We start from the raw sequence: 9,905 nt of genomic DNA, 5'->3' as shown, positions 1-9,905 counted from the left end.
AAGACTCCATGGTGAAAATCTGAAATTGCCTTAACAAACATGGATGCTACTAAAAACATGTCTTTTTAATTCTTGTTATATAAACACGAGCATATAGAATACATACAGCCTATATATAACAATATTCATATATAGTCACTTCAACCAAAGACAGTTTACTCTGCAATGTGAATGTGTTTATTGATATACATATATATATATATATATGCATCATAACGTTGTGGGGTCTGCTAGTTGAAACACAAGAAAAGGGAGAAAGGAGAGAGGGCAGGAGAAGGGAAGGAGACAAGGACGCATCCAGACAGTGTTGGGTCGCGGCCCGCTGTGTTTCTTCCACTCCCGTTCACCTCCATTCACACAGTAAATAAAAAGCATGGAGGCTCCGACTCTCGGGATCTAAAGACAGCTCGCTTTCACCGGAACACGCAGGAAGGAGCGGGTCACTGGATTCAGCTGGTTTTGGGTGGAGGAGAGGAGGAGGAGAGGAGGAGGAGGAGGAGGAGGCATGAAGCGGACGGCGGTGGTGTTCAGGCACAATGGCCTCGTCTCTCCGCTGGGGAACAACAACTCCGGGGCTTCGAGCATCGTCTCACCGGACGGCTGCTGTGGAGGTGGAGGAGGTGGTGGAGGAGGTGGAGGAGGAGCAGGAGCAGGGATGGACGGCCTGCTGGATTTCTCCAAAGGCCCCACCGTGAAAACCGAGCTGGTCTGTAAATGGATCGACCGAACTTGTTCTCGCCGGACGGCCACATCCGTCTGCCAGCAAACTTTCATCTCCATGCAGGAGCTGGTGGACCACGTCACCACCGAGCACGTCGCCGCCGGGGTCGAGTCCCTCAGCCATGTGTGCATGTGGGACGAGTGTCTGCGGGCAGGGAAGGCGTTCAAAGCCAAGTACAAACTCATTAACCACATTCGGGTGCACACCGGGGAGAAGCCGTTCTCATGCGCATTCCCCAACTGCGGCAAGATGTTCGCTCGATCCGAGAACCTGAAGATCCACACCCGCACCCACACCGGTAGGGCTCATGGTTTACATCCCAGACTGGGAGACTGGGAGTAGAGAGGCTCAGAGGTGTTGTTCCCAGTCTGCGAGGAGTCCCTCCATGTTTACCAGGCTCAGTTCAGTACCCGTCACATCCGGCCTCCATTGCTCCCTTGTTTCCTAGAGGAGTCAGGGGCTGAAACTGCAGCTTAGGAGTCATGCAAGGTGACAGTCATAAGATAAGATAAGATAATCCTTTATAAGATAAAAACCAACAGCTGAAATATGTTGTTTTTTTCAATGTTGTTTGAACAAAGTTTGAACCTAATTATAGTCATTTGTAGTGAGGATTTCTTATGGCTCACTGGTTGACACAGTACCCTGTCACATCCCATATTAACTGGCAAAACTGAAAACTGAACTGAATTGTTATAAGATAAAAACCAACAGCTGAAATATGTTGCTACTGCTAAGAACCTAATTATAGTCATTTGTAGTGAGGATTTCTTATGTGAGGATTTCTTATGAACTATACAGTCACTGGTTGACACAGTAGTCACATCCGGCCTGTCACATCCCTAGAGGAATATTGAAACTGCAGCAAAACTGCAAAACAGTTAAGATAAGATAATTGTTATAAGATAAAAACCAACAGCTGAAATATGTTGTTTTTTTCAGTTTCTTTCAATATGTTGTTTGAACAAAGTTTGAACCTAATTATAGTAATTTGTAGTGAGGATTTCTTATGAACTATGACACAGTACCCTGTTACATCCCATATTAACTGGCAAAACTCACTGGTTGACACAGTACCCACTGGTTCACATCCATTGCTCCCTTGCCTCCATTGCTCCCTTGTTTCCTAGAGGAATCAGGGGTTGAAACTGCAGCTTAGGAGTCATGCAAGGTGACAGTTATAAGATAAGATAAGATAAGATAATCCTTTATAAGATAAAAACCAACAGCTGAAATATGTTGCTACTGCTAAGTTTGAACCTAATTATAGTAATTTGTAGTGAGGATTTCTTATGGCTCACTGGTTGACACAGTACCCTGTTACATCCGGCCTCCATTGCTCCCTTGTTTCCTAGAGGAATCAGGGGTTGAAACTGCAGCTTAGGAGTCATGCAAGGTGACAGGAAGCAGGACAAAGCAGCTGGATTGTGAGAGAGGGAAAAGGATGAGTGCCCAGTCAAATTGATTGGATGTACATAACAGGACAGTGTGGTGAGACATACACGTGCCTCGTTACTCCACTCTTCATCAAAACATAGATCGCAGGAATTTTATTGTTTTTCTCAACCATGGAGAATCAGACAATCACCTGAGCCTATTTAATGACTGTGTGTGTGGTGTTCAGTAAAACCAGACACCAGTTGTTTAAAAAGCAACTAAGTCAGTAAGACAGTGCTGCTCTCTACTTAGACGGCCTTTGTGAAGGGGTTATAAGCTGTAACTAATGGATTTATTAATGGTTAGTATATCAAGTCAACAATAAAAGCAACTCTTGGGTTGCCAGGTTACAAACATTTCCTTTTGTTTTTTTAATATCATAGGACCACCAAACTACAGCCTCCAAAATGACCATAAATATGTATCCACACCTCTATGAAAATATAACACAACCTTCCTGCAGAATGATTTATTGCAGAGGTATAGAATTAAACTGCAATAGCTTAGGGATAACTAATAGTAGACTTAAACTGTCAGACTTTAACCCACACATGACCTGTAATTGATAAAATATATACCAATATATTCAGAAAAATGTCCAAGAATGTGCCTATTCTAATTTTAAACCTTTGGACTACATATTCTATTATATCACTTTATGCTATCCTACAATTGTAAATGGTACATTTGCAGTAAATTTTTGCATCTTTTTTAATGAGTCAATGACTCAAAAATTGCCATATTGTTATGTAATAGCAATGATATTCCAAAAAGAAACATACTTTTTTTTGTTGAAAATCTTTTTATAGGCTCGCTTGTAGGCAGCTCACTGTTGGCCCTTTGTTTTTCTTAAATCTTTCTCCTTTTATAGTGTGTGTTTTTCTTAGATACACTCCCTATTTTTGTTATAGCTTCCCTAGCACCCTTAATGCCAAACTGAATCTGAAGAATCCTTTCTCACTGTTGTTTTATCGATACTAAATTGTGTTGAGTTTTAAAACTTTTAAAACAAAAAAGATGATATATTATTTTATAATAATCCAGGTTCAAATCTTTTATGGTTAACAGAAGTTCAAGTAGTTCTAATGACCCCAAATTATAGCCGCAATCAACAATTAGCAGGTTTCCGGGTTTCATATTTTCTAAACACATTTTGCAATTACGTTTGTGCATTTTGTTATTTATTCGTCAAATCGTAATGTCAAATTTATAAGAAGATACTTTAGAGAACAGTAATAATGTATTAAAATACTTAATGATTCACCAAAAAATGGTATTATTGATTCACAGCTAGTGGTTTTTCCATTACTTTCCCCTAGAGCATGGGGACCACATTTGGTGAAATTATATCAAACAGTTTTAGAGATACACATTGTGAGTCGGCCTGAAAAGGCTTTGGCCCATCTATTCCCAAACAATGAATGAAGATACCAACAAAGATCTATGATGACTAGACGAATGGTTAAGAATTTATGACGAGGTATTTGCAAAGTTGTTTGATTGATGGCTGCCATGTTTTTAGACCACTCTTGCCCAATTGCAATGTGTTGGTGTATCTGCTTTACAAAATCTGGTGTTGGTACAGTCAAAATCCCAAAAGTAGCATTTTTATAAAAATGATGCGAGTGAGCCAACAATCTATCATTGCTGCCTTTATTGTCCAAAGGTTATTTTTTAGAGCAACTCAAGTTGGATATGTGTCAGATTTCAAGCTAATGGGTCAGTGTGGGTGTTCCAGCCTTTACACGTCTTTGTTTATGGCAATTGATTTCAGCGCCACCATTAGACCAATCGAGTCATAGTTCTTTTGAAGTATTTTCACATTGTTTACAGTTATGGGGCAAAGTATAATGTCTCAGTTTGTTTAAACAAATTGAGCAACGTCATAACTCAACAAATAATAACTAGAACATGGGTTTTCTGCAGAAAATGCATGTGAATGCTCTGAAATGAAATGGCAAAGCATTGCTAAAAATGGGGAAATCTTAAAGCCCAAATGCTTTGCACTGCACTGCTAAAGAAAACATAAAAAATCTAACTGAAATATTAACTGGCAAAACTGAAAACTGAACTGAATTGTTATAAGATAAAAACCAACAGCTGAAATATGTTGCTACTGCTAAGTTTGAACCTAATTATAGTAATTTGTAGTGAGGATTTCTTATGAACTATACAGATCTGCACTCATGTCACTGGTTGACACTATTCACATTGTCAATTTTCCAATATATATGCCATCCCCTATTACAAACAGAATATGAACAGCAAAAGTGGCAAACCTCTTTCCCTTTTTATTTTCTCCTTACCTTTACATTGCGAATAAGCCTACCTCTCACCTCTTGCAAGGCAAACCATTAAACTTATATTTGTTCAGGGCAGTTTTTAATGAAGAGGCATAATCAAATTTAATCTCTTCATAAATTTTCAGTATGGTATTTTCTTTCAAGCCCATACAGTACACCATATTGTTTACCCAGACACCAATGTCATCACGTTGTCTTTGTGTTAAGGCAATAAGTAACTTTACTTGTAATATACACACTTTACAGTATTTTGCTGTTTAGTCTCAGTGAATTAACAATTGAATGGATACTAAAGGAACATCTACAAACAGAATTTCTCAAGAATCCTAAAGATACATTTTTTAATTACCTCCTGCCAAAACTTTTTTACCGGAACATTCCCCACATTTAAATGAATAAGAGTTCCTTGTGGCTCAATACATTCAACGATCCATAGGTCAAATCTCACTCAGTGGCATATGTGGGGTGTTTGAGAAAAGTGGGTGTCCCTTCAAATGTACCATTAAATGACTGGCTCATTCTAGAGTGTGATAACAGTGAGTGTGATGTTTGTGTTGTAGGTGAGAAGCCATTCCAGTGTGAGTTCTGTGAGCGACGCTTCGCCAATAGCAGCGACCGGAAGAAGCACTCACAGGTCCATACGGCCTCAAAGCCATACGACTGCAAGGCCCTGGGCTGCACCAAGTCCTACACCCACCCCAGCTCCCTGCGCAAACACATGAAGGTTCACGTCAAGTCGTCACCTACCTCGGAACCCCAGGACGTGTACGACTCCATCCCTCATCAACTCCAACAACCTCATCAGGCTCTCCTCGAGCCCCTCGACCTTAAAATTAACCGCCTTTCTCCATCACTTGCCAATAGAAACACTCATTTTCCTCATCTGTCCAATCATGCATTGGATATCAGCTCAGCCAGCGAAGTTGACCACAAGCTCCTTCTGCGGAGTTCATCTCCAATGGCGATGCCTCTGGATCTCTCTCTGTCAGGCCTGAAGAGTCAGCTGGCTCAGAGGCAGCAGAGTTGTAGGACCCGGCGGAGGAGCCAGCGCTCAGTCAACCCAGCCTTACCTCAGTTGTCTAACATTAAGGAGTGGTATGTCTGTACCAGGAGTACAGCACCGCACTTTCCTCTACTTCACCCAGACCACATCAAATCAGAACCTAGTGATGAGGAGTATGTAACGTAGGATGGAGGGACTGGTGAATTTGGACTTGAAGAACATATATTGTCAAACCCAGTTAAGGCCAGGGATCCTCTGTGGAATCATAGTTGCTGTACATTTCCAGAACCAGCAGAGTTATGGTTCAACATCAGTGGCCCTTCTGAGAAGGAGAAGGCTGTGATCAGATGGAGACTTTTTTACTGTCTTTAATAGAATCATCAGTATCTGTGGACCTAAAGTCAGTGGCTCAAATGTTGCCAGAAGAGACCAGAGGAATTCCATCATAATGGTTTGAAAAAAAATCAGCGTCTGCTAGCTAACCTGGACTAACAAAGGGGATAACGTTGTATAAATGGACCAGGGGATGTTGGGTTCTGTTCTGCTTGCTGTTAAAAGAAAATGAAGAGGGTGTTGTGTGTATATGATGACCTCTCTAGGGAGACAGATTATTGACCAGTTTATCTAAGAGCTCCACCTAGATGAAGCAATTTCAAGGGCTACATTGACACTGATGGAAAGTGGTTAATGTTAACCTGAGCTCATGATGGCACTGGACACAAGGTAGCACAGCAGGTTCACAACAGCAGGCACACGGTGTGGACCAGAGTGTGTACCTGTTATGGCCTCAGTATGTTATCAACAAACTAGCTTGTACAATGTCAGATAGTAACAACATTTTTTTGGAAGCAGCTGATTCTGCTGTAGAAAAAAGGGTTCCAGATGTTTTTAGGTGATCCAACAAGCACTTTGTTTGAGGCAAACTGAGGCCTTTACTAACACACAGTTGGTAGTAACTTGACAGTTGGGCTGATCATCAAGTGTCTCCTTATCCTCTTCAACCCTATGGACCTCTCTCATTGGGTTAGTCACCTGTATCTGTTTACACTCTGTGCAATTTAGTCAAGACCCCACCCAGTGTCCAAAATGACCGTATATATCATACACATATTCCTTTAACATGAAACTGTATTCAATGATGCACAAGGCATCCGGTATTTTCCCTTTGATCAAATGGTACTGCCAAAAAATGGGGATTTGAAAATTGACTCAATGTAAGCATCAATGAATCTAAAAAAAAGCAGAATGTATTATGTACAAAATGTTTAATCTCTGTTTGAAGTTACTTCAATGAGAACATTTAAGGGGATAATAAGTGACTTATACCAATGTACATTATCCATCCACAAGTAGCTCCTTTCAAACTGGATTTGAACCTGGGATGTAAGAAAACCTACCTGAAGCAGATTGTTTAAAGTACAATGACTCAGGATTAAAATGCTATTTTAAATGAAAATAGGTCTTAAAAACTGGGTATAACTGAAAGAGAGCACACCTGAAATGTCTCTAATAATCCCTCATTGCACACACCTGGCACAACTACAGTAAGTACAGTAGGTCAAAGTGATGGGTGTTCACAAGGGATAGTTTGGGAAATGATTTTAAAGTTCATCTTTGTTTTCTCCTCCAAGCAAGTTTGGCTAACAAGGTGTGTGTTTAAAACCTTTTTACTCTTCTTTTTCCCTGGCTAATAAGATGTACATTATTATAACTGACAGAAACTATGTTCAAAACTGCAACTAACACCCAAGTTGAATGGAACCGGAATTTCACTTAAAACAGTATGAGTGATTTGAAAACTGTTAGTCTCAATTTCATTCAGGTTAACTAACGACAAAGCTATTGAGTAAGTAATCAATCTGCAAGGTGAGAGTGGAGACGGTACATGTGGGATTATAAGTGCAGAACAGAACTTTACAGACCAACCAATAATCTCCGTATATGAGCAAGCAACTACTCAACCCAGATAATGAAGGTTGTATTATTATTAACACATGGCGGCACATCAGCACAGCCGCACCTCACTACAAGAAGCTCACAGATTTCCCACAGTCCAAACACAGCCTTCAGGTTGGATTAATTGGAAACTCTGAAGAACCTGTAGGGGTAAATGTGAGTGTGAATGGTTGTCTGTCCATGTGTGTCCTTCGCTAGACTGGTAACCCGAACAGGTGAACCATGCCTCTCACACAATTTGAGTTGTGATAGGCTCCAGCTCTCTGTGATCCTGCTCAGTAAGAGCAGGCATGGATACAGATGGATGGATGCCCCTGGCATGCAAGCACAAACTAAGGAACAAGAATAAAATCCATTGCATTTGATCTGGAAGTGAATTGTCATCAAGTCAGATGCTGCCTTCTAAATAAGGTACTTACTAACTAAGGTAAGAACCCTCTCATGATATCAAGTGCTCAGAATCTCTCAGCTTATACATACTAGTATTTCTAAACTTACCCAAATCAGGTTGTTGCTTTCAAATCTTTTGAGTACAAATCTGTCCCCAGATTGGTTAAATTCGTCTCCTACATAATCATTTCAGCTCATGAAAGAGCAGACATATCAGATTTAATGATCACTGAATAGCACATATTTTTGTTCCTTTTCTGCAGTCTGTCCACAAGGCTCATCAAGCTTAAAGAGAACAAGGCTTAAGTTATGAGTAATGTGTGAGGCCAAAAGATTTGTTGCAAAATCTGACCACAGAACAGCTGAAATTCATACGTTGTGTGCCAGTGTCACTGGGCACCAGCAGAGCATAAAAGCTCATTCTTGACCGTGGAAATATTATCCAACAATTATCTGTTACTGGTCCCGTTCTGGGAAGTTGAGAGTCCCTAATTAACCGACATGGCTGTAGACCGAGGGAGGAAGCTGGTTAAAACTCATGCAAACTCCACACAGAGGGCTCACTCTTACTGTGAGGTGACAGTGCTAAACACTGCAATGCTGTGCAGCCCTTTGAAATACTAGTTTGACAAAATAAACTCTCCATAAGCCAATTTGATGTTCTGGAAAAAGCTAGTAAGTGGCCTATGGAATAAGATTTCTGAACTGTAGGTGATAATAGTTGGGCTTGCTTCCAACCACATCATTCAAGCCAACTAAATGAATCCGCAGCCTGGTGCTAGGTTAAATGATTAATTGACATCAGGGATGAATCAAATCAATAGGCCATCTGTTTAAAGAAGAAAATACATGTGACACGGGTCAGGCAGCATGTCAGTGTTAAGAAGATCCTAAATGTTGGTGTCTGACTTATACTGTCAAGGACTCTGTCATGGTTCTAAGATTAAAAGACAGTTCACAAACAAACTGAATAAGTGCTGTATGAGTTAATAAGTCAATGATTTTTTTATTATTATTGAAAATACTTTGTAACCCACTTTACTGGTGGCAGGCACTAGTTTCTGAACGTTTCTACGTACTAATGGTGATTACATTTGCATTTCTCATGCAGGTCCATCGGTTTACAGCATGAGTCACATGCAGCCCTCACAGAGCAATACAAAGAATATTTTGTTTTTCTCATGCACATGAAAATGTAATTTGTTAAATAAACCATTTAAATCTTAAGAACTTATTTTCAGTTCTTTATTCAGCACGGCATCTGTAACCATTTTCTTTCAACAACAAAAAAAGGCTACATAAGGCTTACCAGGATCTGACAGGCCACACAGCTGCCTGTGTACTCCTCTGTCGTTAAGACCAGGACTGATGACATGGAGCTGACTCAGATATTTGGGTGGGAGTGTACATACTGAGACTTTTTTGTGACAGTTGAAATTCTGACTTTCTAATGTTTGTGGAATGCAGCATTCAACAGGTAACTGCACAGTGATTACAATTTAGTGTGGCTTCAAAAAACAGAAGTTCCTTACCTGAGGGTCAGGACCCTCACAATGGGTCATAAGATAAATCTTAATGGTCATTAGATAATTAACAGCAGAGGAAAACAAACAGTAACATGTTTCTGCTTTTCTAAGTTACGTTTGACAACTTTCATTCAGTCTTAGCTTTGTTTTTTTTTCATTACTGGATATTTTTACTTATTCAGGAATCTTAAAAACAGTCAAATAAAACAAGAGGGAAAAAAAGTTTTAATTGTGTAGAGACACTGTTGGAGCAATAAAATGTATCTTTGACTGAAGAGATCTGTTTTAGCACCTGTCTCTTTAAAGGTGCTACATTTTAAATTCAGGGCTTATAGCAGCAAACAACAATTTGCTATGTAAAGATAAAGTGGAGTAATGTTGTCACACTCCCTCTGTGTATGTTTTATCCAAGTTTCTCTGTGTGCTTTAAGTTCATGGATGGTCCGGCTGGATGATCAATTCACCGCTCCCTCTGGTTCCCTCGCAGGTAAGCATTGTTACCTCCTCAGCACTGTTGTTGTTGGCACTGAGAGCTTCTAGCCACCATCTCAGCCGATGCCATGTTGAGT

The 9,905-nt window shown here is 40.2% G+C and overlaps 1 protein-coding gene across 1 annotated transcript; it reads left to right on the top strand.

Moving 5' to 3' along the window:
* Positions 1 to 509: 509 nt before the first annotated feature.
* Positions 510 to 8,391, top strand: LOC129092398 (zinc finger protein ZIC 4-like). The gene is made up of 2 exons (XM_054600339.1): positions 510 to 1,019; positions 5,022 to 8,391. Exons 1-2 carry the CDS (start codon positions 656 to 658, stop codon positions 5,648 to 5,650), a joined length of 993 nt encoding a protein of 330 aa, XP_054456314.1. The 5' UTR covers positions 510 to 655; the 3' UTR covers positions 5,651 to 8,391.
* Positions 8,392 to 9,905: the final 1,514 nt, after the last annotated feature.

The sequence above is a fragment of the Anoplopoma fimbria genome, chromosome 6 (assembly GCF_027596085.1).
Source record: "Anoplopoma fimbria isolate UVic2021 breed Golden Eagle Sablefish chromosome 6, Afim_UVic_2022, whole genome shotgun sequence".
Lineage (NCBI taxonomy): Eukaryota > Metazoa > Chordata > Actinopteri > Perciformes > Anoplopomatidae > Anoplopoma > Anoplopoma fimbria.
Note: the sequence above shows the minus strand (reverse complement) of the source record. Positions and strands in the feature narration are given on the sequence as shown.

What these genes read in the sequence shown, in the direction of transcription:
- LOC129092398 (XM_054600339.1), top strand. Translation starts at nt 656, where the DNA reads ATGGACGGCCTGCTGGATTTCTCCAAAGGCCCCACCGTGAAAACCGAG. An exon ending in CCACACCCGCACCCACACCG is followed by an intron (nt 1,020 to 5,021) that starts GTAGGGCTCATG and finishes TTTGTGTTGTAG; the next exon opens with GTGAGAAGCCATTCCAGTGT.